Here is a 13,010-nt window from a genome sequence, read left to right as displayed (position 1 = left end):
CTGTTTGACAATTGAGGTCAGTGGTCCCTGATGATTCTTCTTTGCTTTGTTTCAACCCCACCCCATCACATTGCCTCAGACCAATAGTGATTTGACCTCTGGTGATTTATTCTCCCTCTCTCCCTTTTCTTCAAAAAGCAGAACGATGCATCTGTTGATGAGGAAAGATATTGCTTCTGAATCTTGTTATAATGATTGCATTTAGCTGTCGGATTTCAATGCTAAGATTTGTTCTCTCTCTGGTAGAATTATTTATTCTCTTTGCTAAAGATTGTATGTAATCCTTTTGTGTTTTGTGTTTGTCTGTTTTTGTTCAATAAAAAGATCCACTGAGCAGTGTAGCACATTTGTGCTTCCTTTACATCCAGATAGGAATGACATGAAATTCCAAAGCTGCTCATCACTCCCATCTGCCAGCCCACTGCAGTTAAGTTCTGGCAACTAGCAGCTATACTATTAGATAGACACTTCAGAAGAAAAGAAAATGGAAATATCAGCTTCACCTTCCTTCAAGTGTGATTCCTGTCAGCTAATGACTGCACTAGTGCTGGAGAGCATCACAGCCATCATCAGACTGCTTTCCTACCTAAAGGAGACTGTACTAAAGTGAGAAAAATATAAATCTGACAAGTGGAAAGAAACTGCACACTGGGAGATGTTGAAGTTGATTGCTTATATTTTGATGGTGAATAGGAGATTATATAGTAAATAACAAGACATTTGGCAGCTAGGAAGGAATTTGTTAATGTAGCAGTTTGTGTGGAAACATGGGGCTAGATTTTACCCTACGTTTTTTTTTATTCGTTCATGGGATGTGGGCGTCGCTGGCAAGGCCAGCTTTTATTGCCCATCCCTAATTGCCCTTGAGAAGGTGGTGGTGAGCCGCCTTCTTGAACCGCCTTCTTGAACCGCTGCAGTCCATGTGGTGAAGGTTCTCCCACAGTGCTGTTAGGAAGGGAGTTCCAGGATTTGACCCAGCGACGATGAAGGAACGGCGATATATTTCCAAGTCGGGATGGTGTGTGACTTGGAGGGGAACGTGCAGGTGGTGTTGTTCCCATGTGCCTGCTGCTCTTGTCCTTCTAGGTGGTAGAGGTCGCGGGTTTGGGAGGTGCTGTCAAAGAAGCCTTGGAGAGTTGCTGCAGTGCATTCTGTGGATGGTACACACTGCAGCCACTGTGCGCTGGTGGTGAAGGGAGTGAATATTTAGGGTGGTGGATGGGGTGTCAATCAAGCGGGCTGCTTTGTCCTCGATGGTGTTGAGCTTCTTGAGTGTTGTTGGAGCTGCACTCATCCAGGCAAGTGGAGAGTATTCCATCACACTCCTGACTTGTGCCTTGTAGATGGTAGAGTTTTTTTTCAGACAGTAAATACTAATACATTGTGTTCCACTTTCAGTCTAGCCACATATATACCAGCAGCAAATATTATTGTCCAAGTCTTAGATAAGTTGAAAATCTTATCTAAGTTGAAAAAATGCAAATTAATGAGCTTATAAATTAGTTCTGTGGACAAGTCTATTCTTGTTTCTACTGATAGGTTTCATCAGTAAAATGTTGTCTGACAAAGAAAAATTAGGAAATTTTGGTTTCGAGAAGCAGATATAGATTTGCCAATGGGCAAAGAAGAAAAATAACATAAATCATTTTAAACTCCAAAATGCCTGACCAAACCTTTGTGGACATTGTGCAGCCTGGAAAGAAACAACCACTACAGTAAATATCCATAAATAATTGAGATGGAAATGATTGGATACACTTCAGTGATGAGTTCCAATGATAGTATTGAATCCAGGAAAGGGAAATTACAAACCTAGAGGCCAGTAATCCTTGCGAAGAGAAGGTGGCTGAACTATTGGAGCCCATAGAGGGAGGTATAGTGTGCAAATGAGGATAGAAACATGAAGAAACTGCAGATTTTTGTAAATTTTTGCATAGAACTACATAGAATGTACAGCACAGAAACAGGCCATTCAGCCCAGCAGGTCTATGCTGGTGCTTATGCTCCACACGAGCCTCCTCCCTTCCTACTTCATCTAACCTTATCAGCATATCTTTCTATTCTTTGCTCATATGTTTATCTAACTTCCCCTTAAATGCATCTATGCTAGTCACCTCAACTACTCCTTATGATAGTGAGTTCCACATTTTAACCACTCTCTTGATAAAGAAGTTTCTCCTGAATTCCCTATTGGTTTTATTAGTGACTATCTTATATTTATGGCCTTTAGTTCTGGTCTCCCCTGCAAATGGAAACATCTTCTCTACGTCTACCCTATCAAACCCTTTCATAATCATAAAGACCTCTATCCGGTCACCTCTCGGTCTTCTCTTTTCTAGAGAAAGGAGCCCCAGCCTGTTCAATCTTTCCTGATAGGTATAATCTCTCACTTTTGGTATCATCCCAGTAAATCTTTTTTGCACTTTCTCCAGTACCTCTATATCCTTTTTATAATATGGAGACCAGAACTGTTCACAGTACTCAAAGTGTGGTCTAACCAAGGTTCTATACAAGTTTAACATAACTTCTCTGCTTTTCAATTCTGTCCCTCTAGAAATGAACCCCACTGCTTTGTTTTCTTTTTTTATGGCCTTATTAACCTGCGTCGCTACTTTTAGTTATTTGTGTATCTGTACCCCAGCTCCCTCTGCTCCTTTACTCCATTTAGACTCTTATTTTGCAAGGAATATGTGGCCTCCTTATTCTTTCTAACAGAATGTACCACCTCACACTTACCTATGTTGAAATTCATTTGCCAATTACATGCCCATTCTGCAAGTTTAAAGGCATTTGCATTAAGAAAATTCTAATCACTCTTCTATGTACAGCAAAGCACATTGTTCATTTTAATCTGTTAAATAGCCTCTCACATAAATATTGTTCTCCCATATTCACAATCCCCTAATAAAGCTTTAATTTTTTGCTTTAATTTCATAATAAATGTAGCATGCTCTCAGTTCACATGAAGGACCTTTTAGAGTGTTACTCATAGCACAGACTCCAGACAGCCACAGTGAGGGTAGGGATGATGAACAGCACATAATCCACTGCCACTTAGGGATAACTTGCAGGGTAGTTAGCATTTGCTGAGATAAATGTGCCAACCACAGAGTAAGAGAAGGAATGAGCCCTTGAAATGTCCTCAGGGAAGCTTAAGCATTACCATCAGGTGGATCAGAGAAAAGAATTACACATTATCACAGAGGACATCAGTTGATTCTGCATTCCCCAAGAAACCATTGAAGCCACAGGAATTAGAGAATTTAGACATTATTGTGCAATTGCTGTTCGGACCAACATGGCAGAAATTCAGAATGAACTCTGATCAGGTCTCACCCATGTTGGTAATAATTACCGATATTTGCACATAATCACGTAAGCTGGTTTTAGCAAAAAAATGAGTATATGTGCTCCATGATCAGCCTGAAAATGGAACTCCACCTGAGTCAAAAGCCTGTTAAAACTCCTGTAAAATCCCCTAACTAAAGAGATTCCTGACACTGCTTCAAGTGTCACTAAAGGCCTCATGCCTCTCACAAATCCTATGCTACTTAACAGTTCTGACTCCTTCCATTTGCAGCTGGACAACAAACAGTAAAGAGTTGTATTGAGGTGTTGCTGTCAGGATGGGATACAAAGCAGAGAAGACAAGGACTCAGCCAACAGACAAGAAAAATGTAAAAATTAACTTTTTGTTAAACTTTTTTTGTTCTTATTACTATTTTGTCCATGTCCTTCAGAATTGAATTGGAAGGTCCTCCTGGTGATTTGAATGATTTACATTGGGTGGCCAGCTCTTCGATGCACCATCATGTACAGTCCTTGCAGTTTCATCTCAGAGACCTTTCTGTTGCATTGCATCTCTTTTAATTTATGCAGGGTCCTCATTGGTGTTAAAGCAGTATGGTCCTTACCACTCAAACAAAATTTTTAAAACAATTTACGTTACATGGTTACCAGGGATTTATTCCTTTTTACTGTCGGGTGAAGTGTGGCTGGATTAAATTGCCCAGGTGTGGCTGCAGTGGGCCCTTAACCTCTATCACTAGATTGTCATAGCTCATCAGCTTGTGTAGATAATATGCCTCTCTGGGAATAGCTACAATGATGTCTCACTAAATAGCAGTGTTGCGTGGGGAGAATATTTTGCAGACTTTCTCAGGGGCACATTGAAAAGTATCAGTTGATCTGTCAAAACATCAGACACATCAACATGTGTAAGGTTTGATAACTGTTTGACTAGATCTGTATGATTGATTGTATCTATAGTGGGAAAGGTTATGATGACTAATTAGGGAAGTGATTGACTGTTTTGTGACCATAGCTGGATTGTTTGAGGAACGAAATATATCACATGACTCAGGATGACTATCAGCCATGTTTTAGCACCACCTGTTTTATGACAAAGCATTTCATTGTCTAACGAAGAACCAGTCTGCACTGGCAATGTAAACAACCTTATAGATGTTATGTAGCTTTGAACGTCGATAATAATCAATATCATGAATAGTAGCCATAGTCTCTGCAAGCTAACCCCTTGAAGTATCTCATCTGTAGCAAGAGTTTGGGTATGGAGGAATCAGAAAAAATAAAGGAATCAAATATGAAGCCATGGTCAACAACACAGGATATCCTTGGAAATATATCAATGGCATAAAATGATCATTGGAATTCCAATTGTAGCTGTTTGGTTCTTGGGAACAATGCACCATCCTGAGCAAGGCAGCTGTGACCAGCTGAATGAAATGCAATATAGTTGACTGATATAATCCCTCCAAGACCCCAAAAAGTGCATAGGAGGAGTTTGTAGCATAAAAATTAATAGCAACTGCCATCTTCATGGCTAATGACAATGCAGGTGAAATTACAGATTGAGATTGTAATTTACTCTGGGATTCCTCATGTTAGTCAATCATGACTATTCTGCGGAGCCTAAATCTTCTTTTAAGTAATGCCTTTCAGTAAGAGCTAGATAAATCAACTTCGGTCAGTAAATTCTGTTAGAAAAGTACTTCTCTCGACCCTTTGTATTCTTCTTCAGCTGTTGCTGTCATATCAAAAAGTATCAGGGTTGGTTCTTCACAAGCAATTTATAGTGCTCTACTATTATCAAGAATAACTTCAACATAAATACCAGTTATTGCACATGAGCTTTTTTTCCCACCATTCTGTCTCCCAACTATAAGATCGATTGGCTTTTAATGACTCTACCATTTAGTATCACCACTGGTGATCAGTGGTCAAGTAGCAACTCAAATCCTGATGAACATCCATGTGTGTATTTATCATTCCAAAAATGTGCTACAGCACAGGGTACCTGTATTTTTAAAAAAGAGGTGGTTAAAAATTGATTGGGCACCTGGAAAATGGCAGGAAACTGAATGGATCACAGGATGTTTTGAAAATGCATAGATGTGAAGACATGATAAGCATGAAAGGGATTGAAAAATGGCAGGGACTGGAGAGCATTTGAAAAATGACATAAAATTGGACAGTAGTTGGTAAAGTGATAGGGCACTTGAAAAATCTCAGGGTGTATTGAAAAATTATATAGTACGACACTTGAAAAATTGCAAAATACTTGGAAAATGTTTTTTTATTCTACTATTATTGAGTCACCACAACATCCTTTGTTTGTGATAAATACAGTATAACTACAAGATAACTACAAACCTAAACAAAGCATACATAATAGACCAAACCACTTCCCACTGACTTATCCACCAATCTATTCCAATGTTAAAATGTCAACACTTACAAGTAGCTATTACCTGATGTGCCACTAGGTGGTGCTCTAATGAGAATGTCAATGTTAAATGACAATGCTGACCTGTCATTATTACCTGTCATAACATTAGGTGGTCATCTAATGGGAATTTCAACAGGCAATGAGCTGTCACACCACTGCAAGACATGAGCATTCATCAATAGGCAGAAGTTCTGGCATAGAGGTTAAATAGATATTGAGAATGCATTAAACTCGATGGGTTTTTGTGGTTCATATATTCCATGGTAACACCTCATAGTATCATAGTAGGTACAGCACAGGATGAGGCCATTCGGCCCATCATGCCTGTGCCAGCACTTTGAAAGAGCTATCCAATTAGTCCCATTCCCCTGCTCTTTCCCCATAGCCATGTAATTTTTTTCCCTTCAAGTATTAATCCAATTCCCTTTTGAAAGTTACTATTGAATCTGCTTCCATCACCCTTTTAGGCAGTGCATTCCAGATCATTACAACTCGCTGCGTAAAAAATTGTTTCCTCATGTCGCTTCTGGCTCTTTTGCCGATCACCTTAAATCGATGTCCTCTGGTTACCAACCCTTCTGCCACTGGAAACAGTTTCTCCTTATTTACTCTGTCAAAGCCGTTCATGGTTTTGAACACCTCTATCAAATCCCCCCTTAACCTTCTCTGTTCTAAGGAGAACAACCCCATCTTCTCCAATCTTGCCACGTAACTGAAGTCCTTCATCCCTAGCACCATTCTAGTAAATCTCTTCTGCACCCTCTCTAAGGCCTTGACATCCTAAAGTGTGGTGCCCAGAACTGAACACAATACTCCAGCTGAGGCCTAACCAGTGTTTTGTAAAGGTTTAGCATAACTTCCTTGCTTTTGTACTCTAGGTCTCTATTAATAAAGCCCAGGATCCTATACACTTTTTTAACAGCCTTCTCATCTTGTCCTGCCACCTTCAAAGATTTGCATATGTGCACCCCCAGTTCTCTCTGTTCCTGCACCCCCTTTAAAATTGTACCATTTTGTTTATATTTCCCCTCTTCAGTATTCCTACCAAAATGCATCACTTCACACTTCTGTGCGTGAAATTTCATTTGTCATGTGCCTGCCCATTTCACCAGTCTGTCTATGTCCTCTTGAAGTCTGTTACCATCCTCCACTTGTTTACTACATTTCTGAGTTTCATGCAATCTGCAAACTTTGAAATTATACTCTTTATACCCAAGTCCAGGTCATTAATATATATCTAAAAGAGCAGTGGTCCTAATACTGACCCCTGGGAGCACCACATCTCCAGTCTCTGGTGCCAATTAATTTTGTCCCTGATTTTTGTCCCAGATTATTGTCTCTAAAAGTGTTCCCATCATTGATGTTAGGCTGACTGGCCTGTAATTGCTGGGTTTATCCCTCTCCCTTTTTTTGAACAGTGGTGTAACATTGGTGTAATCCTCCAATCCCCCAGCACCATCCCCATATCTAAGGGGGATTGGAAGATTGTGACCAGAGCCTCCTCAATTTCCACCCTTACTTCCCTCAGTAACCTAGGATGCATCCCATCTGGACCGGGTGACTTTTCTACTTTGAGTACTGCCAATCTTTTAAGTACCTCCTCTTTATGTATTTTTATCTTATCTAATATCGCTACTACCTCCTCCTTTACTGCTACAATACCAGCATCCTCTTCTCTATTGAAGATGGATGCGATGTATTCATTTAGAGCCTTCCATTGTTCAATTACTGTTTTGCCTACCAATTTTTGATTCCAATCCAACTGGGCAAGGTCCCTTTTTAACTCACTGAAATTTGCCCTCCTCCGCTTAAGCATTTTCACATTTGTCCTTTTCCATAACTATTCTAAACTTAATGATATTATGATCACTGTTCCCCAATGCTCCCACACTGAAACGTGCTCCACCTGTCCCACTTCATTCCCCAGAACTGGATGCAGTACTGTTTCTTTCCTGGTTGGGCTGGAAACAACACTGTTCGATAAAGTTCTCTTGAACACATTTCAGGAATTTGTCCCCCTCTTCACCCTTTACACTGGAACGGAAGAACGGGGGGGGGGGAAAGAGGGGAAAATCAGGGGGGGTAGAGGGGAAGATCAGGGGGAGAAGAAGGGGAGATCGGGGGGACATTGCGGGGGTGTGAAGAGGGGGAGATCGGGGGGAAGAGGCGGGGTGAAGAGGGGGAGATCGGAGAGGGAGATATTAGACATCAGAGCAGGGTGGAAAGGTAGGTTTATTTTGTGTTTTAACTTAGTGCAGTGGTTTTTTATTTAATTTATTTCATTTCTTTTTTGCCTGATCCGGCCCTTCACGTCTGGTTTCACCAGGCGTGAATCAGAAGCTGTGGGAAAGCCGCCCAGGAAAGTTAAAAATTGTTCTAACTATCTAATATGTCACAAATAAAGTGCCTTAAGTACCTCAATGAGGTACATTTGGCTCTTTAACTATCATCCCGCCAGCTTTAATTGCCGGCGGGACTTCCGGATTCGGGACCCCCGCGCGCACACAGGTGCATCCGTGGGGAACTCGGAAGTCGGCGGGTTGGAGCCGGCTTCCGAACCAGCTCTGCATTTCTGCAATTTTTGCAGCCCCCCCCACCCCCGCAATTTTCATGTAAAATCGAGCCCATGGACAACCTCCCATGTAGCAGAGTTCTATTCTGAACCACATTGCTCTTTGCTGCTGTCAAATGGAGGATGGGGCTTTCCCCACAAAAATAAATAATAGAGAAAGTTATCCCAAGACCACTCTTATGAGAAATTCATTTCACTTTCATTGTACTTAGGTATTTTTTTAAAGAAAATTTTGAATTTGGGCAGTTACATTTGTGACTGACGTAGTAAGCAATGTAATCTGACACATCCACCATTGCTCAGATTTTAGGGAATACCATGAGAGAAGATACCACACCTATTGTATTTCATCAGTTTAGGGCCACTTTATAATCAGTATCATCAGAGCCTCAATTAACCACTGAGGTATAAAGTAAAGGTCACAGATGCGTGAAACAACATTTATATGGAATAGGACAATTGTTGTAGGATGGAATCATTAATATTAGGACCGAATACCAATCAAATTGCTAAGATAGGCAAGAAGTTCAGAGTTGGTCCAGTTTGCATCCTGGACTATTTCAGTTCTGATATGGGTTTCTTTTGGAGTAAACTATTTAAAAAGAACAAAAATACAGTACTAATTTAAAATGAGCTAATGTAAGGAGTCTTACAACACCAGGTTATAGTCCAACAGCTTTATTTGAAATCACAAGCTTTCGGAGGCTTTCTCCTTCGTCAAATGAGCTGACATTTAAAAGAACATCAGGTGGAATTGAGACAGTTTTATTGCCATATTTTCAATGATTCCAGAGTAATCCATTGCTGAGATACATCAAAATGATTCCCTGGGACCATTAGGGAATAAAGTAAGTAGCCATCGAGATGCAACTCTCATCGAGACCTAGAGAATGAAATACAAAGCAGCGGTGAAATGTGTGGTTTAAATTGCGAAATTAATATTCATGAAGTGTTTATATATTCTGTAGGGAACTGAAAAAATAATCCAACATTACTTCAGGGCTAATTCAGATGCAGTTAAAATTTAATTTAATTTACATAATTGTAAGAACACAACTTTCAATGCAGTAGTGAAGGTGGTAGGCATCAGCAGCTGATTAAATCCAAGTCATAAACCAATTAATTATGTTAATGCTCTGCAATTTAAACCCTTGACAATTTTCAATAAGATATTATTTTTGCCAGGAGACAAGTGAAAAATGGTAGGTTAAAATTACAGTTTAAAATAAACCTCAGAGAAACAGGTGACACTTCTCGTGAAAGAAATATTGAACAAATTATTTTATAAATAATTTATTTAGGCTAATAATATTTTCTTTTTCATTTTAATAGTACCCAGTAATCTGTAGTCCGACCTGAAAAGTTTAGTTCTGGTGGTTTATTTTGCCATTGGCATGAAAAAACAGAATTTAAAAAAAAATTATTATTAGAAGCATGATGTGTGTGTACATATTTTTATGGAAATGAGAAGTGCCTCTTTTCACCAAGTCCAAAACCAGGCAGGGGATGGGATCTTGCCTTGAGTTCTGAGATTTGCTTTGCTGATGAAAATGTATCAGAATCCTCATTTAGCTCAAAAGCTGATGCCTTTACATCATAAGACTTAGAAGTAAGTGCAAAAATGTTTTTTTATTTAAAAAAACAAACTTAGTAGTTTCTAGACTGCCTGTTTAAAACTGGACTGATGGCAAACCTAGTGCAAATTGGTGTTGACCTGTCTGCTGGCTACTACTAAGGATATATTGGATGTATCAATATAAAATCCATTTACATCCAGGTTTCAGAGAAGTGAAATTGTATTCATTCTAGTGTTTTTTTCTGCCATTGATAATGTTTTTTTGTTGTGTTTTGCACAAGTATAGTTTCATGAAAGATTTATACGAGAGTTGAAAATTGTGCATGGTTCACCAATACAAGGATGAATGGGACTTTTGATTGTGCTGTTTAGTTACAGCTCTGTTCTATCTGTGTGTCAAAGGTTCAGTAAGGATTTACTGAGAGCAAAACAGGACCAAATTCACCAGATGGGATTGGTATTATATCCTTGAAATAGATTTCCATCCATTTGTTGATTGGTGAACCACCTCTCCACAGAGATTTAAAAACATATATATATTCTTGAAAGCAAAAAGCATATTCTGAGCTAAGTTACTGGAATCAGATGAAAGTTGTCTGAAACTTTTCTATCTCACTGTCATGAAAACACCAATTCATTTTGGTCTACAAGGACTTATTTTGTGAATTACTGATCAGATGGTAATCTATAGGTAGTTTTGGTACTGTCAGGGAGAAACTTAAATATATATCATTTTTTACATTTATCTTTTGATAAATGAAATCTGCTTAGGAAGACTAAATCCAACAAAAGCTGCTTTCAGGTATGACACTGATTTAGCAATTCTACTTTGAGTATGACAGTGTGACAAATGGAAATGTCACTCTAACAGCAGAGGTGTTCTTCTAAGTCTTGGATTAAGTTATACTCTAGGTAGAGTGCAAGGGGAGTCTATGATGCATTTGTCTTATATTGTACCTGACTTTGAAATACTTAATTCCCAACCACTGTTATCCCCCATTTTGGTAAGAATATTTTTTTTAAATTAATTTAGATGGTGGTTGTGGGAATTCAAACAAAAAGAGGCTATTTTGGTGATCATTGAGTGGGAAACCATTCTTTTAAAATAGACTTCAAGAGTGGTAAGTGAAGAGATTTGTTTTAATTTGGTTCTTTTCTCCAATTATAGACATACCAGCAGCTCCCGTCAATGTCACAGTCCGACATCTGCAGGCCAACTCGGCAGTGGTATCATGGGAGGTTCCCGATGGAGATGCTGTTATTGGTTATGCTATATCACAGCAGGTATTATTGTGTTTGCTTGATCAGTACTTTTGGATTCTAATTCTCCCCCCCACCACCTTGCATTGCATTTGTTCCTCAACATCTTGTACTTTGAAAAAAACAAAGGGATTGAAAGAGAGGAAATGTGATAATACCTCAAAAATAAAATCCAGTAAATGTGCACCACGATAAATTAAATCCTCTGAATGGTGAGTGTGCTGCAGCGCAACATAACCCAGTGATGTATATAGCATTTCATTAACATTTTGTAAGAAAATAAAATTGCAATCTGAGTAAAAATCACAAGTATAATATCTTTGAGGATTTAAATCAGTACAGATGGCACTGACTGTGTAAAGTGCCTAGTGCGTTCAAAATTGCCATTTCAGACATTGCCTCAATAAGGTTGCAATGCTGTTTGGTGTATTGTAACAGGGAGCAAAAATGCAATGTAGCTCAGTAATTCCAGGTTATTGAATATTGGTCCAGCTGACAGATTTTAAAAGTTGACTACTTTTATTCTGTTGAGATCTTCATAATGACAATGAATGTCTGCTGCAGTCTCAACATGGTATAAACATTGTGCGATTTGGCAGTTTGACCAGGTGGACAGCAAATCAGACATTTGCCAGCACAGCCCTGAATCATATACATACACAATAGAAAATGGTTCTGAAATGTGTCCATTTTTTTGCTGTGTGACAGTTGCGACTGAACTCCAAAACATAGCCAGATACAAGAGATGAACTTCTTCCTTGGCCAACTGAAAATATTCTTGGGCTACCAAATTTGATGGCATTAAATTTCTTACCCCTGTATCATTGCCATCCAAAGGTAGATTGTTTGTATAAAATATTTAGACAGGAGAGATCAACTTAGCTGAAAACAATTTGTACTCAATTACTGCCATGTCATTAAGATCAGGATGGATATTATTATTCTCTCCAAAAGTACCTAGAGGTTCAAGTTTCAGTTAACCAATTGACAGTCCCCAAACTCAAGGGCAGAGAACTTCACCAGCAATGAAGGTTAGAACTCCTAATAGAATCAGGGTACCCCCAAGGGTCTGCTAGATCTGAGAAGGATTTCACTTTTGATGAATGAGGGACCTGCTGCATGGACACACCTGGATACTATCAACTGGAATATAAGATGAATGTTAATAAGACTGCTTCAATAGATTTTACGAGGACTTTTGAACAAAGCTTCACTGTTCTGATCTTTTTGTGAAATATAAAAAAATTTGCAATGATATTATCGGCTCTGATTTAGAATCTATGTTTGACATGGACCTGTTTTGTTATCAATATTAGTTTTAATTTTAAGGTTCTCTTTCATTTAGAAATTTTTTGTATTATTGTGAAGTGTATGAAACACCAATAACACAAGGTACTCCAACTATAAATCTTGCAAACTACAGATAAGTATGGGCTTTTTGAAACTGAGATAAGCTCCACCATACATAAGACTAACCGTGTAAATTAGAATGTATTACAAACAATGTGGTAAAATTGGACTCCATTCAGAGGAGTTGGTTTTCAATTCTAGCCTTAACTGATATCCTATAACATTATCCTCTCTGGATGAATTTTACCAGTGCATGAGCAGGCCGAGAGATGATCAAGAATTATTATTGCAAGGGGAAAAAAAATCAGGACCCATCTTGCTGCACGTAGTGTATCTCAAGTTGAATGATGAAGTGACAATAAGAGTAGCCATGGAGTAGATGACACCCCACTTTATCCTGCTCACCTATTTGTAAGAGGATGGCATGGTGACAGAAAGAGCAATGAAATATAATAAAAAGGTGCAGAAAATTGAAGAATTGAGATATAATATAACCGCCTGAG

The 13,010-nt window shown here is 38.8% G+C and overlaps 1 protein-coding gene across 1 annotated transcript in view; it reads left to right on the top strand.

Annotated features, from left to right (window-relative positions):
• fndc5a (fibronectin type III domain containing 5a) overlaps positions 1 to 13,010 on the top strand; it is a 64,307-nt gene that overhangs the window by 27,070 nt on the left and 24,227 nt on the right. Inside the window, exon 2 of the mRNA XM_068006943.1 lies at positions 11,066 to 11,181. Coding sequence (XP_067863044.1) covers positions 11,066 to 11,181 — 116 coding nt within the window. The remainder of the gene's footprint in view (positions 1 to 11,065; positions 11,182 to 13,010) is intronic.

This window comes from Heptranchias perlo, chromosome 26, assembly GCF_035084215.1.
Source record: "Heptranchias perlo isolate sHepPer1 chromosome 26, sHepPer1.hap1, whole genome shotgun sequence".
In the NCBI taxonomy this organism is placed as follows: Eukaryota; Metazoa; Chordata; class Chondrichthyes; order Hexanchiformes; family Hexanchidae; genus Heptranchias; species Heptranchias perlo.
Note: the sequence above shows the minus strand (reverse complement) of the source record. Positions and strands in the feature narration are given on the sequence as shown.